The sequence below is a fragment of the Budorcas taxicolor genome, chromosome 16, assembly GCF_023091745.1.
Source record: "Budorcas taxicolor isolate Tak-1 chromosome 16, Takin1.1, whole genome shotgun sequence".
NCBI classification, from domain to species: Eukaryota; Metazoa; Chordata; class Mammalia; order Artiodactyla; family Bovidae; genus Budorcas; species Budorcas taxicolor.
In genome coordinates, this window is record NC_068925.1 from 50,261,229 (window position 1) to 50,282,084 (window position 20,856).

General features: G+C 61.0%; 1 protein-coding gene across 1 annotated transcript in view; it reads right to left on the reverse strand.

The window, feature by feature from the left end:
- Positions 1-1,008: 1,008 nt before the first annotated feature.
- TP73 (tumor protein p73) overlaps positions 1,009-20,856 on the reverse strand; it is a 53,935-nt gene continuing 34,087 nt past the window's right edge. Inside the window, exons 5-14 of the mRNA XM_052653680.1 lie at positions 8,123-8,309; positions 7,654-7,769; positions 6,076-6,185; positions 5,608-5,750; positions 5,159-5,247; positions 4,266-4,390; positions 3,696-3,844; positions 3,303-3,441; positions 2,842-2,935; positions 1,009-1,396 (exon numbers count right to left, since the gene is read on the reverse strand). Coding sequence (XP_052509640.1) covers positions 1,058-1,396; positions 2,842-2,935; positions 3,303-3,441; positions 3,696-3,844; positions 4,266-4,390; positions 5,159-5,247; positions 5,608-5,750; positions 6,076-6,185; positions 7,654-7,769; positions 8,123-8,309 — 1,491 coding nt within the window. The 3' untranslated portion in view covers positions 1,009-1,057. The remainder of the gene's footprint in view (positions 1,397-2,841; positions 2,936-3,302; positions 3,442-3,695; positions 3,845-4,265; positions 4,391-5,158; positions 5,248-5,607; positions 5,751-6,075; positions 6,186-7,653; positions 7,770-8,122; positions 8,310-20,856) is intronic.

Genomic DNA, 20,856 nt, shown 5'->3' on the forward strand with positions numbered 1-20,856 from the left:
CCCTGTGGTCCTGCTTCTGGCTCAGAAGGCTCCCTGCAGACAGAACCGGTCCCATTGCTCTGGGGGCTGCAGACGCTGTCTCTCCCAGCCCGCTGACTCCTCAAGCTGCCCATAGAGGCCAGGACCCCCTCCACTGGCCTCAGCCCTGTGAAGACAGAGGGCCCCTCCCACACAGAACACAGCCTCCCAGGGAGCAGGGTGGGGCCGCGGCTACAGCCGGCTCTGTTCTCCCATCCCTGAATGGAGGAGCAAGTGACCGACCCCTGCCTGCTATGGATCCCACCCAGCTGGCCCCTTTCTTAGCCCATCTTGTTTACACACACATTCAGAACAAAAGTTAAAAAAAAGAAAAGGCTCACCCACATGTAGAAAAAGGGCATCATTTTATCAAATGTTGACAATTCCCAGTGGTCTGAGGAACCTGTGTCCGTGTCTATGCTCTGGGGGCCACTGGAGGAAGGGCACTGTGGCCAGAGGTGTTGGCATGGGGGCTGGATGCAGCCCATTCACCCAAAGTTTCCTTGCCTCCCCGGAGGGGCCAGTCTTCCCAATTCCAGTGAAACTTGGGATTTTGTTTGGGGCAGGAAATGGGAGGTGGCCGCAGCAGGTTTTACACCAGTGGACAAGGGTGCAAGGGACAGACCGACCCTCAAGACCAGCAGAGGGACCAGCCTCAGGCAGAGATGTAGTCTGGAGACTGGACTGGAGAACAAACGTGTTAGGGACAAGCACAGAGCCCCTCATCCCTACCCAGAGCCAGAGACATCGAAAAACACTTTTTGGCAGTTGCCAGGAAGGAGAGGCAGGGAAGGTGAGCCCCCAAGAGGACGGACCCTGGATGCGCATCCTCAGCACAGCTCCAAGGGCCTCCCCACTTCACCGGCGCAGCCCAGGAGTCCTGCCTCCCAGGCCAGTTGGTGACTGGGAGGAAGCACCCATCCAGCTAGGCTTCCTGGGCCGCCAGCCCGGAGACTCCACCCTCTCCGCCGAGACTCCGCCCTCTCCGCTCTCCGCGTCGACAGCACGGGGGCAGGGGGTCTGGCCGTGTCCTCCCCATTCAGTTGGCCTCGCTCTCCGTGAACTCCTCTTTAATTGACTGTTTGCGGGACTTGCAGTCTGGGAGGTCGAAGCCGAAGTCGGCCCACTCGTCGGGCCCCGCGCCCCCGGCGGGCACCCCGCGGTTGGGGATGGTGATGGTGTGGCGCACGCGGAAGTGCACAGCCTCCATGACCCGCTGGCGCTGAAGTTCCCCCGAGCCCCCGATGGCGATGGTGGCCGCGTTGCTGCTGGAGCGGATCAGCTGCTGGGCGCCGTAGTCGTGGCTCTGCTTCAGGTCCTGGAGGCCCCTCCAGATGGTCATGCGGTACTGGTCGGGGATCTTCAGGGTCCCCAGGTCCTGCAGGAGCAGCTGTCAGGCTCTGCCCTCCCCCGACCAGGGACATCACCTGCCCTGCACAGCCGCTGGGGGACCAGGAGGGAGGGGAGGAGCCCCCATTGTAGGGGGGCAGGGGTGGGGGCACAGAAGTAGACAGTGCCGGATGCCCCTGTGCCAAGTGGTCTGGCCACACCCAATTCTGCCCTCGACAGGACAGGAGAGACAAGAAATGACATGGGTAGGAGTGGGGTGCTGAGGTCATGGGGGCTGCATAGGGCCTGGTTACTCTGATCACAGTCAGAGAAACAGATGGGGTCCCCCCACGCCAGGTGCTGGAGGACCCCTGCCTCCCAGCCTTAGGGCCGGGTCCCACCCTTCAGGACAAAGCAGAGCCTCAGGTTCCTGTCACCCCATTTCCTTCCACCCCCGCAAGCAACGCATCAACTGGTGAGGCAGGGTTAACAGGCCTTGAGCTAGTCCAGTGGGGCCACCAGGGACAGATCAGAGAAGATAGTGGACAGAGGACAAGGCTGCCCTCTGAGCCACTGGCCCCGCTCCCTCTGGCAAACCCGCATCCTTTGGCCAGGGAGGAGGCCTCTGTCCCAGGGTCGACTCTGGAGCAGGACCAACAGAGGCTCCAGGCCACTGACCTGGATGGAGCCCTGGGATCTGGCCTGACAGCTGTGTCTCCCGGCCTCCAGCTAACAGTCATTATACTCAAGACAACTTCAGGCTGTACACTGTGCTAAGTCGCTTCAGTCGTGTCTGACTCTACGACGCCATGGACCACAGCCCTCCAGGCTCCTCTGTCCATGGGATTCTCCAGGCAAGAATACTGGAGTGGGTTGCCATTCCCTCCTCCAGGGGATCTTCCTGACCCAGGAACTGAACCCGTGTCTCTTGCATCTCCTGCATTGGCAGATGGATTCTTTACCACTAGAGTCACCTGGGAAACCCCATGAGTGCTCGTTGCTGGGACTCTGGTTTAACCCAAAGACCAGCTTCTGTCTGTGGGTCAGGGGTCAGGATGCCCAGGGTGGGGCACTTCTAGCCCTGCACACCCTGGACCAGACATTCAGCTGCTGTGGATGCATGGCGAGCGGTTTGGGCCTCAGTTCCCCCCCGTGTAAACAGTGCTGAGCTAAACCAGCAGCAGATCCCTCCTGGACTTCCCCTTCTGGAATTCATCATGCCTTGGAGACAGCCCACCCCCAGATCAAAGGCCACAGGACAGAGACTCAGGTCCAGATGTGGCAAGTCCTTTCCAGCCACATGATGCTGGGTGTAAGCAAGTAGATTTGGCTACTTGCAGGAAGAAGTGTTTTCCAAACTCCCCAGCCCCCCTTACACGATTAGACGGGAAATGGAGGGACTGCACCGCAAGAGGAGAAAGTTCCCTGGCCTGCAGACAGGGCCCACGCTGGTCTGGGGGTGGGTTCTCCATGCCTGCCCCACTGGGCAGTTACCTCTATCGTCAGGTTCTGTAGGTGGTAAATGTTCTGTAAGCCCTGGGAGGTGAAATACTCGATGCAGTTTGGACACCCCAATCCTGTTAGAAAACTGCAGAGAATTGGGGAAACAGAGCAGCGTTAACTTGTAAAAACCTGGCTGTATGGCCCATCTCAGTAGAAACCGGCCACCCCCAGGTCTCCCCACCCGGCCCAATGTGGCCACAGCTTCCAGCCCACGCTCACCTGGGCGCAGCCTCCAGGGAGCCCCTGGCTTTCTGTGCCCGCCTTCCGAGCACCTGCTGGAGGCTCACTACCCGCCTCCCCCTATCCGCTCTCCAGACAGCGGGGCAGGGACGGCACCAGCTGCAAGGGGCAGCAGGCAGAGACCCCTACCTCGGGCTTGGGGCCAGGCGGCCAGGAGCCACCGGGGCTGAGGTTACTGGGTTTGGGGCAGCACCCAGCAGCAGCCCACGTACCTGACCAGGCTGGGGTCAGCATGGTAGGGGGGTGGCGGGGTACAGTGGGACCCCGAGACCATGGACTGGGAGCTGGGGCCACCATTCATCTCCCCGTTGGCCGGCAGGGTGTGGCTGTGGTTGTTGAGTATCCCGGGGCCTGGGCAGAAAGCAGGTGGGACAGTCAGAGGGGGGCAGGCCAGGGCAGGTGTCCCAGGCTGTGTGGGGGAGGCTCGTAAGGCTCAGCCCTCCCCAAACCTGGAGTGGACAGAGGGGACCGTGCCTCCTGCTCTCAGGCCAGAACTGCTGGAGGGCCCAGCCAGCAAGAGCCCCGAGCGGTCCTGAGCTGGGCAAGAGGGTCTGGAGCCAGGCTCCCCAACCCCCCACCCCAGCCACCCTGTCCGAGCCACTCACCCATGGGTCCCAGATTGGGCCCAGCCGCTGAGCCATGCGGGGGAGGCTGGCCCACCAGCTGGTTGACTGAGGGCAGCTTGTTGACGGCCCCGTGTGCTTTGCTCATGGGCGAGAGGACAGGCCCATACGATGGAGGCTGAAGGTGGCTCCTGATCAGAAGGAACAGCAACTCTGAGTGAAGCCCCCTGCTGCAGGGGCCTGGAGACCCCGCCTACACCGGGATCAGAGTGCATGCCTCTAGCCCAGCCTCCCTGCCTGACAGTGGCCACACTCACTCAAAGGCAGGACCTGGGCAATGGGTAGGAGCCAGAGGGGGGCCGTTTTTGACCCTGGAACCAGATCTGTTCTTGATGGGTCAGTGTTGCCCTGACCACCCCTTCCTGGCCTCCACTCAGCAGACTTCTAGGCTGAGATGCTGCAGTTCAGGGAGCCTTCCTGGAGGAGGGGTACTGCCTAGTGCTGCTGTGTTTTCCCTGCTGGGTCATACAGCCCCATCTTTCCCCACATCAGACAGGTGGGTAAGACCCGGAGGAATGGGGTTGGGGGCGGAGGTGGAGGGGCTGCACTCACGGCCTCTGCAGGAGCTGCTGCTGCTGCTGCCGGTAGGAGTCCACCAGCTGCTGGGGCACCAGCTCCATCAGCTCCAGGCTCTCCTTGACCTTCATCAGGATCTCAAAGTTCTCCCGGCCCCGCACCTGAGCACAGACAAGCGGACCCTCTGCCTGCCCAGGACATGTAGACACTGCCTGGCCCCAGGACCCCCCACCTCCTGGCGCAGGGGAGTGCCTCTTCTTTCTCAGGGCTCCCCAGCCCCTGCAGCCATGGGGTCCCCTGGTCCTGCTCTCCTCTCCAGAAGTAGGTCTGAGCGAAGCTGGAGGGCTGGCTCCTGTCCATGCAAACCACACCCACCCCTTACTACCCCTGAGTCTTTGCCACACTGTCCCCTCTTTTTAGAGCTCAGCAGACGGGTACTGGGGTGGAGGGGCCCTGGACAAACATGGGGTTTCTAGAACAAGGAACTCATTCTTGAAGGTCTCAAGACAAGTCCTTGAAAGACAGACAAGCTCACGTCATGGAGACCAGTCCTAGCAAAGCAGGTGGGGGTTTATCTGTGCTGGGGTGGCCGCATCACAGGGCAGCCTATACTCCCGGCTCGGTGATGCACTGGGGCCCACCAGGCTGTGGGATTCCTCCCACATGCTCCCTTGGGTGGGGTCTGCATTGCCCTGCACACTGTATCACTGTATCCGTCACGAGCCCTCCTGCTCTGGGAGCTCCATCAGTGGACCTGCTCCCCTTGTGGCCAGTCCAGCTCTCTGGGCCCTGGTTCTCCTTTCTGGGATCCACAGATCTTGGGGTCTCAGCTGTCAGGGCATGCTGGATGGCACCTGCCACCCCCGGGGCCCTGGGTCTCCCCCTAGCACTGCCGTGCCCTGGCCTGGCCCTGCAGCCGTGGGACTCACGTGCATGTAGTACACGTCATCGTCACCATGCCGCCTCTTCTTCACGTTGGTGCCCAGGGCAGGAACAGTAGGGGGGCTCTGCTTGAAGGCTGGCAGAGGTCGGGGGCTTTGTGAGCAGGCAGGGAGGAGGCGGGGCATACGCAGGTGAGCCAAGCTAACCCCCTCACCTCACCCCACCACCCGGCCTGAGCCGACCTCCCTGAGGTGTCCCTCATGGACAGACCTGGAGACCAGTCACCCACTTGGATGAGCAAACTCGAGCGGCCACCCAGGCTGGACAGAGTGGACTGGGGGGGCAGCCACATGGGCGGGGCTCACTCTGTCCCCTGGACACAGGCTTGAATGTTTCCCAAAAGTCTCCAGACCGGTCCAGCTCGTCCCAAGGGTGGCCTGGCTCTGACAGTCCAGAGTTGCCCTCCGCCCTTGCCCCTGCCCTGAGCCCCGCTCACCACGCTTGCTGGCAGCCCCGCTCTTGGCAGCACTCTCGTTGAGGGCCTGCTGCTCACGGTAGTGGTCTTCATCTGCTTTGCGGTCTCGGCCAGGACAGGCACAGATGCGGCCCTCGAAAGACCGGCGGCCCAGCACCTGTCCGCTGTCAAGGGCACAGCCAGAACTGTGAGCTCTAGGGGCCCACCTTCCCCACATGCCTTGAACCCCACGGGACTGGCCTTGATGGGCCCAGGGCTCAGGGCTGAGAGCACAGCTGCTCCAGGACACCAGGTCTCCTGCCTCCCTCCCAGGGTGGTGCCTGCCCCTGCAGCCCCTCCCAGCACATGGCCTGCAAGGCCCCTCCCCAAACTTGCCTCCAGGGCCAGCACCCCTCCTAGGTCATGGCTGTCTCCCCGGCAAGACCCCCAGCAGCACTGGCCCAAATCCCTGCCCTCCCACCTCCCCACTCCCACCTCCAGCAGACTCACTCCCGCGTCTCCAGGGTGATGATGATGAGGATGGGCCGCCGGTTCATGCCCCCAACACAGCTGCTGTTGCACATGAAGTTGTACAGGATGGTGGTGAACTCTGTTCCCACCTGCACACAGGGAGGCGAGGAGGCTGTGGTGTCAGCAGGTGGCCTCAACCCACAGGCGTGGGGGCTCCTGGGCTTCCAAGCACTCATCCCTCACATCTCCGGTGGGCAAGAGGCTGCTGGGCCCTCTGGTCTTCTGCCATCTATCCACCCATTCACCATCCATCTACCCATCTACTTCCATCCACCCATCCTCCTATGCATCATTCATCATCCATCCATTTATCTATTCACCATCTGTCTATCATCCATGCATGTATTCATCCATACATCTATCTATCCATCCCTCAGCCCCTATCCATCCATCATCCATCTATCCATCTATCTTCATCCACCCATCCTTCCATCCGTCCACCAACTATCCATTTATCCACCCACCATCTGTCCATCATCTCTGCACCCAGGCGTGTATCCATCCACACATCCATCCATCCCCCATGCCCCATCCGTGCATGCATCCACTTGTCTGACTACAGCCTATCCATTCACACACTACACTGAGTGCCATGTGCCGTGCCAGATGTGGGAACCAAGAGAGCCATGGTGGTTGCCCCCACCACCTCCCCACCCTGACACAGGCTGGAGGTTGCCCCGGCAGCTGGGTATGAGCACAGGCCCCTGTGGGCACAGGTGTGTCTTTTGCAGTGTGGGCTCTCTGGGCACTGCGCTGGCAGAGGGAGGGACCAGACCTGTCCGAGTGGGCTCCACATACACTGGTTGCTGGAAGTTTATGGACCTAGGACTTGTGACCCCAGGGGCATCAAGGACCACAAAATGTGCAGTTGTTGCGGTCTCCCTGGGTCTGGAGGATGGCTTAGGAAACCTGGCCTTTCACAGAACTCCTAGCACGTGGCCGCCACCAGGGGGCGGGAGAGACCTGCTTTCCTGGCCAGTCCTAGAGGTGATAGCGGGGCTGGAGGCTGAGGGCTGGGGGAGGGAAGCCAGGGTGGAAACCCCTCCCAGGGCCCTGGTCCCACTGACAGAAGGGCTGTTCCTTAGAAAAGCACGGGGGCTTCTGGGGAACCAGGTACAGGAATGAGGCCCGGAGTGGGAATGCCTAGAGGACTGGCTACAGCACTGGGGGAGGGGTCTCAGATCCAGGGTGGGGGTGAAGTAGCGCCATGCCCCCCGACTGCAGGTCTGCCCTCTTCTCCTCGGGGGGGCCCCCCACAACCCATTTCACCCTGCTGACTCCCCCTGACCCGAGTCCCTCCCTCCCCAGAGCCCAGAACCAGGAAGGGGGACAAAGGGCTGGGTTGAGGCTCAGGGGTCGCCAGGCCCACCCCGTGCTGTAGAGCTGGGGGTGCAGATGCCCAGAGAAGGTTGGAGGGGCTGCCCCCAAGCTGAGGGTCAGGCTGGGAGGGGCTGATGGACAGATGGGAAGACGAGGGAGGAGCCCACAGCTGTACTTAACTCTGGACACTAAGGAAGTGACGTGCGAGGCCTCTGCCCCGCCCCCCCGGCTCCCTACCTGCGGGGGCTCATAGGGCACCATGACGCTCTGCCGGCCGGTGACTGGGTCGTCCACGTACTGCGAGAGGTTGTTGCCCTCCACGCGGATGAGGTGGCTGGCAGGAGCGGACTGTCCTGCCAAGAGGAGTGAGCCGCTTCAGAGACCAACTGTGCCAGCCAGGGGCTGCACCCCTGTGCCAGGCACATCGTAGCTGACTCGGGGCCTCCCAGGGGGACGCAGGCGGCAGGCAGCTCTCACAGATGCCCGGGGCATCTGACCCAGCAGCCCTACCCCGCTCCACCCGCCCACCCACCCGATACCCAAGACCCCGGGCAGAGCTGGCAGGACACAGGACAGGCAAGGTGGATGCTGAGCCCACTTGTCAGCGCCCTCCCATTGGACCTGCTGCCTCCAAGTAGGAGGCCGGGCTAGCCCTCCCCTTCCCTCCAGGGTGCTGAGGGGCAGAGGAGGGGGTGGGGACACTCACCTTCATTGAAGTCCCGACCGAGCTCGTGGTTGGGGCAGCGCTTCACAACCTCGGTCACATGCTCCGCCTTCTTATAGACAGGCATGGCGCGGATGGCGGTGCCTGGGGGCGGCGGGGCAGACACCTTGATCTGGATGGGGCACGTCTTGGCGATTTGGCAGTAGAGCTTCTTCAGCAGCGGGGAGTACTGCAGGGGATGGGGGTCGTGGTGAGGCTGGTCGGCCCAGAGCCACGCCTCCGCCTGCTGCGCCCAGCCAGGAGTCCCCACCCTAAGCCCTGGGATGGCCCTCGCTGGACACTTCTGGGCATCCTTCCCTCCCAGCTTCTCCCCAGCCCCACTCAGCAGGTGCCGAGTGCTCTGTGCAGCCAGGAGGAGGCGTTTTCTGTCTGGATCTCACTGGTTGGAGAAGGAGGTGCCATTAGGTCCATTTTATGGATGAGAATTGGACCATAAAGAAGGCTGAGTGCTGAAGAATTCTCGCTTTCAAATTGCAGTGCTGGAAAAGACTCTTCAGAGTCCCTTGGACTGCAGGATCAAACCAGTCAATCCTAAAGGAAATCAACTCTGAATGTTCATTGGAAAGACTGATGCTGAAGCTGAAGCTCCAATAATTTGGCCACCTGATGTGAAGAGATGACTCACTGGAAAAGACCCAGATGCTGGGAAAGATTGAAGGCAAAATGAGAAGGTGGTGGAGGATGAGATGGTTAGATAGCATCACTGACTCAATGGACATGAGTTTGAACAAACTCTGGGAGATAGTAAAGGAGAGCAAAGTGAGGAGGAGCTGCTGGAGAGCCGGGCTGGGAGCCAGGTCTGGTGCCTCAAGCCTGTGGACCTTAAGCCTCCAGGCCGTAGCGGTTTGAGGAGTGAGGTGCAGCATCCCGTGCTGGGTTTAAAAGCCTGGAGTCAGGTCTTCTGGCATTTGTGCAGAGGAGACAGGCACAGGGACTCCTTGGACCATCCTCGGAGGGGCCAGCCCTGTGGTTGGGTTCTGGCCACTGCAAGTGGGGGGCTTTGACCACGGAGCCCCAGGACCCCTAACAGAAACCCCTGACCCAGGGAGGATGGGATGATGCCCACGCCACCTGCAGGGACCCCCAGGGCCAGTGCCCAGAGGTCCAGGTGGCCCACCTGAGGACCCAGGTTGGCTCTCACGAGTCCAAAGTGGCCTTGATGGAAGGGACAAGTGGACACCCCTTGGAAACAGGGGTGTCCACTCATTTCTAAGCTGGCTGTTCTCCAGTGACTGGCTCCTGGGGGCCCATTGGGGGCTCCTCATAGCCCCGTCCATCCACAGAGACAGTGGGGAACATCGAGGTCTCAGAGTCACAGGGTGCTTCCTGTCCCTGTGCCACACCTCTGGGTCCCCCCACAAGCCCAGGGGACTTGGAGTTGCCCCAGCCAGAAGACTCGGAAGCCCCCAGCACACCACACCATGGTGTGTGCGGTCAGACTGGAGACTGGGCTGCTGCAGTCCAGAGGATGAGCAGGTCTGAGCCTACCTTTGCCAAGGAAGCTGGCGCCTGACACCATGACCCATAGATGAAGGCCACCCTGGCCACTTGCACTGCCTCCCTGGCCACCAAGGGACACAGTGGACCATCAGGGACTCCTAACCTCAGCCACTCCAAGTCCAGGAAGACCAAAGGAGATGGAGCTCACCCTGAGCCCAGGGGGAAAGGGTCCCTGCCCCTCAGCGCCCTCGGCCCTGAGCAGCACAGCTGTCCTTCCTCTGATGAACTGAAACCCAGCCAGAAATGCTGCCCTGTCCCTGCGGTGGGTCTGGGGGGCTTGGGGAACAAGTGGGAGGGTCTCCCTAGTGGCGTCCTGGGGGATGGGGACCCTGCCCAACTCCCTCGGCGCTGGCTACAAGACAAGCGCCCTTGTACCCCTGTCACTGAAGAGATCGGATGCCCACAGGGCTTGTCCCCTCCCAGATGCTCTGTCCACTTGTGCCTGCAACCCCGCTGCTGCAGGCAGGCACACCCGCTATGGATGCAGGTGGGCCCTCAGCTGCCAGACAGCAGGCTCAGAGGCCACACGGCAGGGGGCAGCTTGCATCCCAGGGAGGTGACCGCTGACCTCCTGTGTCCCCATCAGGATAAATGCTGCCCCTTCACCAGTTTGGGAGATCGGCTGAGTGTCCTGTCTCGAGATCTGTGCCCAGGCAGCAGTAGCCCAGCCCAAAGCAAACCCCAGGTGCCAGCCGAGGGCCCAGCTCTTTTGTTCACCCACGTACGAGGCTTCAGGGCCCGTCCCTGACGTGAGACAAGTGTGCACTTCGTCTCAGGATGAAACTACCTGGTCATCATCATGGAGGAGCTCCAGAGGATTACCCAGGGGGTCTTCCTGGTGGAGGAGGGCCCCACAGGGAATGGCAGGCCTCAGGTGGACTACAGGGACCTGAATACAAGCAGTGATGGAGGAAGAAGCTGGGATGCTGGGAGCCATCCACTCGGCGAGCCTTTGTTGAACGCCTAGTGTTTGCCCAGCTCTTGGCTCACTAAGGAAATGAGCCGAGAGGCCCTCCACCCCCAGAAAAATCTAGACTTAGCCAAGGCTCACAGCTCATCCCCAAAGGCCACGCAGCCTCATGGCCTCCTGCTGTGGCTGTTGGATCCCAGAGGGGGCTTCCTCCCCTGCAGGCAACCCACCTGCCCCCGGAGGGCCCAGGGAATGCGGTGACCCAGGACTGGCAGGAGCATGCAAAGGACTGCAGAGTTGGCCTGGACTACTGGGGGGTGGTCTGCATGGCGAGACTGCCTGAGGTCTGGCCACTGTGTCCGTTTCAGCTCTGGGCCGGACAGCTGGGACGCCTTAACCACTGGGCATACCTTTCTGTGACATGACCGTCGGCTGTGCAGGTCCCCCTCCGGGAGTCCCATTCACCCTCTGACTTGTGCTCCCGCCCAAGCCCTGAGATGGGTAAGGTCTACCAAGACCAGGCATTCCTGGCAGCCCCACTGAGGAGGGAACAGAGCCAACAGGGTGGAGCCAGGCTCCAGGCTCAGCCTTGGGAGGTGCAAAACTGCTGCCCCCCTACCCCAACCCCCCAGGCTCCCTGATCACCCCCTGGCTTCAGAACGCCCGCCCCACCCACGCAGCCTTTCCCCCTGGGCTGCCTGCCCCAGCCCCGCCGGCCACCTCTGCCAGAGCTGAGGACGCCCCACCCTCTGGGAGGAGCTGCCGGGAGCTGTCCCTGGTACCGCCGGGCAGCGGCAGCCAGGCCACCCTGGTGAAAGCCAAAAGCTGGCTAGGCTGGGAGCACACCTCCACCTGGTGTGCCTCACCGGCCAGCGGTGAGGGTGCAGAGGACACTCTTCCCTCTGTGGTCCTAGCAAGGCCAGTCACTGGCTCTGCACCGCTCCCCATAGGGGTGCCCCCCCAACCCACTGCTGCCCTCCCTACTGGCTGCTCTTGTGGCCTTCGGGCACACACACAGGTCATGCCTCCACTCCAGCAGTGGGTGGATCCACAGATGTCCAGCTTGGCCAGAGTCCAGTAGCGTCAGGGAGAGAGACCTGAGGTCTCCGCACCCTGGTAGCATCAGTGGTGACACCTGTGGTCGCTGGCCTGCAGGGCAGGAGGGAAGCCTGGGAGGGGAGAGGGCAGGCCAGAGGGGCGGGGGGAAAACCAGTGGTTGGGTGCAGTGTGGGACCTGGAGGGAATGAAGGAGCCCTCCACCCCTCCTCCAGTTCCTCCCCCTCCTCCCAGAGCTCCGGGGCCTCAGGCCATCCTGGGCACGGGGAAGGGAGGAGGGCTCCTGGGTCCTCCTCGGTTCTGTAAGAAAGATCACGTGGAGACAGTTCCTCTCTCCCTCCCGCCTGCCTCTCCTTCCCTAGGACCGCTAGATGGATGTGTTTCAACAGATTCCGAGCTGATAAAATCTTATTTATCTTCGGCTGTTGACACGGAGCCGTCAGGACTTGCCTGTTCAGGGATGCGTGTATTCCTTCGTGTTTGCAGGAAATGGTTCGCCCAAACGCTGGTGTGTGCCCATCCCGCCCCCACCAGCTCTTCCCCTCAGATCCACGCCTCCCCGTCCCCCGCCCAGCTCACGATGGGCCTGGCCTGGCTGGAAGCCACAGGCCTGGCAGGGCTGGTGCGGGGGTGATGGGGGAGAGGGTGGCGGGTGGCGGGCGCGGCGTGGTGGCTGTTAATTTCCTCGCGCCCGCTCCTCGGCAGCTGGGTGCCCGGCATGGGCAGGTTTGGGCAGGAGCAGAGTGGAGAGGTGATAATAACTTGTCTGTCATTTTCCAGGGACATGTAGCGTCTTGCAAACCGCAAATACCGTTAACCAGCTTGGGTGAATCTGTTACAACAGATTCTGGGAGACGGGGCCCGCAGTGGGGGCTTTATTTTTTTTAATGATTTTTTTATAGACCACTTTTATCTGCTTTCTGTGTGTGTGTGCATGCATGCGCTGGTGCTCACACCCACGTTTCTCCCTGCTCTTGGGTTACGGACCCTTTGAGGACCTCCTCAAGACCACAGACCCTCACTCACCCTAGAAAAGCTCCTGAATAGATCAGCAGAGCGCTTGGCAAGAAGCTTCGTGGAGTCCCAGGCAGCTTCCAAAGCTCATAAGAACCCCTGGTTCAGCCTTCTTTCTCCCCCCAGGGGAGGAGGCCTCCCAGGGTGACGCAAACCACAGGGACAGTGCCGCCTACTCCTGGCCAGCCCCCTGTCACTGGCACAGATCCACTCCCACACTCCAGTCTTCACTCAGCCAAGAGGGACTGAGGACACGGGGAGCTCTGACAGACGCCAGCGAGGTGACCGGCCTGGGGGGTGTGGGGGCACCTATGACCATCACCGCAGCCTGTGTCAGGGCACCCACGCTCAGAAGGCAGCGAAGGTCTTCGCTGGAAACCCACACACAAGGAAACCCATGGCCAACACTCCACCCTGGATGCGGGTCTGGTGGCTGGAGGATCCAGGGAACCTGGGATGCCCAGGGCGGCAGCCGGTGCCTGGCCAGCAGAGAAGGAAGGCCGCTATGATTCCTCAACAGCGCCCCGCTTGGGATGGGGTGGTGTGGGAGATGCTTCTGCTGACACCCCCGCAAAGCTGGATGGCCTGGGCTCCCCTCACCAGGAGCCCAGCGGACCTGGAGGTGGAAACAGGCTGTGCTGGTGCTGAGGGACCCTCACTACCATCTTGGGGAGGCCCTGGAGGCTGTGGTCTAGAAGCTGTCCCCTGGAGAGAGAGAGGGGCCTGCAGGGACACCCTCAGCGAGCTGCACCCCCAAACCCGCCCACTCCTCATCCCACTCAAGGCTGTGGGCTGCCAGGGGAAGTGGCTTCTGTCCTGGGCTAAAATCAGGGGCGAGGTGGACAGCAGGTGTGCGCTGAGCTGACCCAGGAGAGAGGCTCCAGTGGGTACCGGGCCTGCTGTGCAGGGTGGCCAGCAGGGCAGGAGCCGAGGGCCCACCCAAAGCCTGGCCAGACGCGGGGCACAGACCAGGGGGGTCTGGGGAGGCCATGTCTGCTAGTGTCGAGGCCGGGAAGCCCGTGAGTGGGCGCAGTTGCCCCGCACTCTCAACAGGGCTCCCGGGGCCATCTGCATGGCCACCGTTTACTGACACCTTCTCTGTGCTGGGTCCACTGGAACACAACCTCCCCCTTGAGGTCACCCTCTCACCCTGATGTTTTAGCAACGCAGAGCTCTGCCTCCAAAAGCTGGGTTGGTGCAGCCCTGGGCCCTTGAGCTCCATCCCCAGACCCCTTGTCACCACTGGGCTTGACTTGGGGCCGTGAAGACCACGTAGCTCAAAGAGGCAGGTGGACAAGGACACGGGGTCAGGTGTACCGCCCTTCATCCCAGCTCGCTGAGCCCCAGCCTCTTGGGACAAGGGGACCAACAGGCGAGAGCCTGACCTGCCCTTTCCTGCTGGGGAGGGGGGCGTCCCCCTCAACCGCAGAAGGAGCGTAAGACAGCCTCCTGGTGCAGTGAGGGGTGTCCAGGTGGGGATTGTTGGGGGGCAGCTAGCTGCAGGGGAGGCAGCTGGCCTGGATGCTCCAGCCCCCACTTTTCTGTTGAGATGCTGTGTGATGAGCCTCAGTTCCGACCCCGAAGGGCCGTGTCGAGTCACCGGCTCCCCCGTGAACAGTGCTTGGGGGGTCCTGGCACACAGGGGGTCCTACTGTCTCCTCTCTCACCCTGGTCCCTCCAGGAGAAGGGAGCTGCCCAGAGGCCAGCCGTGCCCGTGGCCCCAGTGACACCCTCAGGGGCAGGTGGGGACCCTGGGCTCCATCTGGTCCGTGTTCAGTGACCCAAACACAATATGTGGCCAGCCCGGACCCCGAGGAGGAAGGACGTGCCCCCACCCCCTACTCCCAGGGCACAAACAGCGTCACCATCCGAAGCACCAAACTTCGGTTCTGCTGGGTCCAAACTCGGTTCCTCTGCCCACAAACTTGGCTTCTGACTTTGCCAGACTGTCTGTGCCGGCCTCCTTTGAAGTCCGGTGTCCCTGCCTGCAGTGGGCATCCCCCCAGCTGGCCTCATGGAGAGAGCGCTCTGGCCAGAACCCAGCTAGCAGGGCCATGGCCAGGCCTCAGAACTGCCTGACATGAGGCAGTGTGGGGAGGCTGCCTACCAGCCCAGCTCTGATCCAGTGCCGGGAGGGCCCACGGGATGGCCGGGGGAGGAGGCCCCCACTATGCTCACCCTACCCCCTTGTGCCTTTTTGAGCTGTCGTGGCCTTGTCGGCACGGTGAAGGCAAGGGTCAGCGGCCAGCTTCCACTCACAGGACAGTCCCAGAGCCTCTGCCTGTGGGCATGCCATTCTGGACACTGGGCTGTTCAGTGCGGGCAGTCATTCCCCCAGCTCCCTGCAGCTTCCGGATGGCCTAGGGGCATCGGGGCCAGAGCTGAACCAGCTGCAGGAGGCTGAGGGGACGCAGGGAGGGGAGGCTGGGCAGTGGCCACGGCAGTGGCAGACACTCAAGGTGGCCTCCTGGAGGGCTGTCACGTCGGTCCCAGCAGGAGCCCTAAGGAAGCACCTTCCTGCCTCTGACCTTCCTGCCACGGCTGCCACAGGTAAGCCCCCAGTTGGGGACCACAGTTAAAGCCACACCCTCCAGCCAGGAAGCAGTGAGAGCGTTTCTTCACTAAATAAACCCCACTCCTGGCCAGCAGGAGAGAAACCCCAGGACCTGCATGCCCTGGACACGGTGGGTGGCCACTTCTCAGCTTTTAGTACAGATGGCCGCAATCAAAGTTTTCGCTGGAACTTTTAACTAGCCAGTGAAGGGTCCGAGGCAGGGAGTACTGACTTCTGAATGTCCGATCCCATACAGCGCAGCATGAGGCTCTCCTATGACATCAGCACCACCTGGGCTCATCCTCCCTGGGCACTAGAGGCACTGGCTGCTCCTCTCCCCAACACCAGGACCCCACATAGGAAGGGGGCCTCGCCCTGGTAGGTCTGTGATCCTGAGGACTCTGCCTCCAAGCCACTGAGTGGTTTTCCCAACAGCCTCTGATCATCTATTTCACTCAACCCTGTGTATATTTCACAGGGGCTTTCCTGCCCTAGAAACTCTGAGGGATCCATGAACTTGAACTTGCCTTCCAAGTTCTGGATCTGAGAAAACCCCAAAGCAGATTTCCCTGATAACCAACCACAGGGACCCACTTGGCTTGGACACAAAGCCTCCACTCACTGCTCAGCTGTGACCTTCATCCCGAGCTTCCCATTGCCAAGGTCCAGGGCACTCAGCCCCCTGCCGCTGCAGCAGTGGTTCTAGGAGAAACCGAGGTGGGGTCTCCCCTTCTGTCCTCACTTTCCCACCCAGAAAGGGGGCTAAGGGAACCTGAGAGTGAGCTGAGAATGGCAGGCCTGGCTGAGGTGTGGCAAGAGAGGAAGAGAGGCGGGTCCCATGCCCAGCTCCCCTGACCCCCAGGCTCTCCTGGCCTGTGGCTATTTTTATTTTTGAGCCTGGTCAGTCCCGATCATTCTAATTATAAAATGCTCTTGAGGAGTTTTCATTGGTCAATAAGAAGCAGAGAGAGAACGCAGCCAGGCAGACTCCACCTGCCCAGGGGCAGCTGTCACTCACTTGCTGACGAACAGTGATCACAGACTTGCTGGGGGCCTGGGTGCTTCCTGACATAGCCATTGGCAGGCTCTGGATCTCTGAGGGGTCAGCTCCCCTAACCACTGGTCCCCTGGGTCCTGGGAGTGTCTGCAGACCCAGCCCTCAGAGCTGGGAGAACGCTTCTCCTTAGATGCGCCCCACAGAGGTACACAGGCTGTGCCTACAAGCTAAGTAATGAAAGCCAGAGGTCAGGCTGCTGGGGTTCCAACCCCTCTCTCCCTTTGCTGATGAGTGACCTTGAGCAGGGACCTGGCCACCCGAGCCTTATCAGTAAAGTGGGGAGACCCTGAGAGCCTACAGCATGTACTGGGGTGCTCTTGGTGGGGCCTGCCCACAGAGGGACCCTGCAGGGGCACTGTCGATCCACAAACTGGTCACCCCAAACTCCACAGAGCTGTGTCCAACTCAGAAAAAAGTCCCAGGAGATGAGAAATGATGTGGATCACATTGTGCCCTTTCCACAGCCCCACACTTCCGAGATGGACCCCGAAACCCAGGGGCTCCTCTACAAGAACCTTGGGGTGGGAGGTGGCACCTGCCCTGGGAGCACCCCTCAGCAGCAGGGACTCGGGGCTCCTCTCAGGGGCCCCCAAGCTGAGCTCTGTGACCTCCAGGAGCAGGGCTCTCTGGCTGCTTGAGGGGACAGAAGGAGAAGAGGTGACCCCTACCTCGGGCCGCAAGCCAGGCATTGACACCCCAAGTCCAGCCACAGGAAGCCCTGCCCTCAAGCTCGATACAGGGTGAGGTTTGCTGAAGACCCTCCCTGAGGGTGGTGCACCCGATTCCCCTAAATAACCCGCATTTCATCTCCACAATGTACATTGTTAGGACTCTTCCTTCAGCTTCAAATACGTATAATTGCTCCTGGTGCCAGTAAAAGGTATTAATTCCACTTGTGCATTCCATAAACTTTTAGGATAACGCAATTGATACCGCGATCATGTTGGGACACCTCCACTATTATTTTCCTGCTTGCAAACCTCCGAGGGGCTGGAAAGTTTTCTCCCAAATCCATTAGTGTTGACTCAGACCCGTTCTACTCAGGAATCCCATGAAGTGCCTTTGTGTTTCCTGGGCCCCCACCATGTGCTTCTAGGAGGGGCATCACTTGGCCTTCGTGGGCCAGCTAGCCCCCAAGACAGACAGATGGACACATTCCCCACTGAGTCTGAGGGCAGCTGGAGGTCACTGAGGGGCTCTGTCCAGGCTGGCGGGCTGTCCATAGGTCCCCCAGGGGCCAGCTGTGCCCTCACACTCCCGCGTACCCACACCATCTTGCCTCATGGCAGCCTGCCTTGTGGGCCATCAGCAGTGCCACCCAGTCTGCCCAAGGCGACTGTAGATGCCCCGCTGGGCCAGGGCTCTGACCACAGCAAGTCGCCCTTCTGCCCTCGGAACCCCCTCCCCAAACCTCCAGAACACTAAGGACAGCCCTTCCCTGGCTCCCAGGCTCAGCCTGGGAGCAGGGGGAGGCTGGGCTGGGCTGGATAGCATCCAGACGCCCTCACAGGGGCTGCTGCTGCTCTCTGCTCCCTGGGACTCTTGTCACCAGCTGTCCCCACATTGACAATGCAGGGGGCCTCCCAGGGTGGGAGTGGCCATCCGGAGGTCAACAGAGGGCAACCCGCCATGTCCAGGGAGGGTGTGGAACAGGCACCCGGGAACCGGGCACCTCCATCCCCAGCCTGGCTCCACCTACCCACCAGCCCAAAGAGCATCAGTGCCCAAGGGCGCCAGCCTCAGTCACACCCATGAGCTCTCATGGTGCCTGTCTCTCTCCAAAGCGCAGAAGGACCCCCAAAATGGATAAGCCACAGCCAGGATGCTCACAGGCAGCGAACACTGCCGGGGGGTGGGGTTACAGAACCTCCTGTGACCGTGCCCTGACTGGCCACACACCCACCTGGCCTTGGCCCTGCCCCTTGTTCAGTCTCAGGAAGAGCCCAGGCCCCTCCTCTGGCTGCTCAGTTACCTGCCACCCAGCGCTCCGGTTCCTGGAGGAGGGGAGGGGCTGTCAGAACCCTGGGCAGCAACCAGGAGGCGCCCGCACACGTGCGTGTGTTTAAGAACATGTATGCATGCTTGCACATGTGCTCCCATGTGCGCACAGTATCTGCATGCATGCATGTGCACACGTGTGCTGTGGTGTGCATGTGTGTGTTATGTTGCGTGTCTGCATGTGTTCGCACGTCTGTGCATGTCTGCATGTGTGTTCGCATGTCTGCGCATGTCTGCATTGGGTTCGCACGTCTGTGCATGTCTGCATGTGTGTGCTATGTGTGCGTGTCTGCACACGTGTTCGTGTTTGTGCATGCATATCTGAGAGTTGCATGCACGCAGATGTGCACATATTCTATGAGCTGAGGGCTCCAGGCCCTTCTGAGCCCTCAGTGTGGGTATGAGACCTGAAGTCTGAAGACCTGACCTGAAGTCAGGTCAGAGCAGATCCATCCAGGGCTGTGGGACTCGCAGCGGGGATTGGCCAAACAGAAGCCAAAGACCCCATTAACAGCTGCAGCCACGTGGGGGCTGGTGAGGGTGTTTTGCCTGAGCAGGGAGCGGAGTGAAGGCAGCAGTCAATCTGGAATTGCACTTGAGAAAAATATGAATTATCTATCAGTTACCAGCAGGCTGGCGTAGGGGGCAGCGGGCGGCACAGCGGAGGCCAGGATGGCAAGCCCGAGCGGCAAGTCTGAGCAGTGCCTGCACAGCCAGGGCCCCGGAGCCGTGAGCAGGTAGGATGCCCGGTGGTCTCCGTCCTCACCGGGAGCTGGTCGCCCATCTGCCCCCTCCCTGGGCAAGGAGGAGAGCCTGTGGGGACGGGGTCTGCTCCCAGAACTGAGGTGCCAAAAATCTCATTATCAATGTTTGTTCCATCTCTACCCTGGCATGGAGAAGGGCTGGAGAGGGGGATTTGTGAGCACCGTCTTCCTCCACTCAGCTCCATGAGCCATGGCGGAGGGTGGGGGTGTGCGGGGAGGAAGGGAGGGAGGGAGGTATCCACTGCTTGGGCACTGGGGGTGGGGGGTGGTGAGAGGGGCTGGAGGTTGGAGGCAGAGCCGCTGGGACAAGCGAGGCTTCCTCTGCTCCCTGGACAGACCACCCATGCGACCACTTAGGGCCAGCACAACTGTGACCAAGTCATGAGCCCCTCCAACCCTAAGGTCACACACCTGGCAGGGGATGGTAGAGGAAACCAGGCACCAAGAGGCAGCTCCCACCCCTCCCCGAGGACCCGCTCAGACCATTTCAGGTGCTCCAAGCCCCCAAGATGCGACAGAGATTCCACCAGCATCCTCAAACAGTGGAAAGGAAGGGAGCCAGGACCCCCACAAGCTGCCCACCAGGACTCCTAAGAACCATCAACTTGGGCCCTGATGACAGAATGTCAGTGAAGACGGGCCCGGGATCCTTCCGCTTAGAAGAGAGAGAAAGGGCTTAAGAAGCGAGTGGGAACTTGGAATAGGAGTGGTAGCGAGCCTCCTGCTGCTTGAGGTGTGCAAGTGCAGTGACGTCTCGAGGGCCAGACCTCACAGCAGGGGTGTGGGGGGCAGGACCCCACAGTCCATAAAGAATCCCTGGCAGATGCAGCTTTGGGTAAACAACTTTGTCCAGGAGGACCAGGCTCCATGGCACCCCCATCATCTAAGGAAATAGTAAAGACATGCCAGCACTAAGCCCCATGCAGCACAGGCACCATCCCATTTAAGCCTTATCACCTTCACCAATAGAGCAAAGGAATGAACATTTGCAGATGAGGCCATCCGGGCACCAACGGGACCAGGTGCTCCCTTGGCCACTGCAAGCCCCGGAGTCAGTCTGAGCCTTGACTCAGCAATGGGTCAGCATCTCGGGAGCCCACTGCTCAAGCAAGAACTCAGAAATAGCTGTAGGGGGCCCTCAGGCTGCCTTTTGCTCCACCCCATCTCTGGTTCCCCAGAGTGCGGGAAAACCACAGTCTGGGCAGTGGGCACTGGGGACAGTGGGAACCAGTTCTTAAAGTGGCAGAACCTTAGTGTCACCTTCTCAGCACTTCCATGGGGGCCGGAACCAGCCCCCCGGCACAGCCCAGCCTCGTCTGCTCCAGGGTCCTTTGCCAGGAGCTAGGAGTGAGCACAGAGCTGCTGTTCCTGGAGAACGTGATGTGGCCCCATGGCCAGGACCTGCCAGGGGTCCACAGAGCATGAACCAGAGCCAGGCTCACTTTGCCTTCCTGGGAGCAGGCAGGAGACGTGGCAGGTCCTTGGGGTGCCCTTTCCTGACCCATTCCCTGTGTACCCAATGCTCAGAGGTGAGCTGCTAGTGTATCCAGGGGTCTCAGAGACTGCAGCCTTTACACTGCCCCCACGGGGACATCGGGCAGCCTGCTTCTCGCTCAGCCACAGTAGGGCCAGTGCAGTTCCCATGCCAGCGCCCCCTGCCCCCGCCGGCATCTGCATAACTCTGAGAAGGCGGTCTAGACTATCCTGCACGCGTGCTGATTCACTTCAGTCGAGTCCGACTCTTCGCCACCCCGGGGACTGTGGCCCACCAGGCTTCTCTGTCCATGGGATTCTCCAGGCAAGAATACTGGAGTGGGTTGCCATGTCCTCCTCCAGGGGGTCTTCTCAACCCAGGGATCGGAC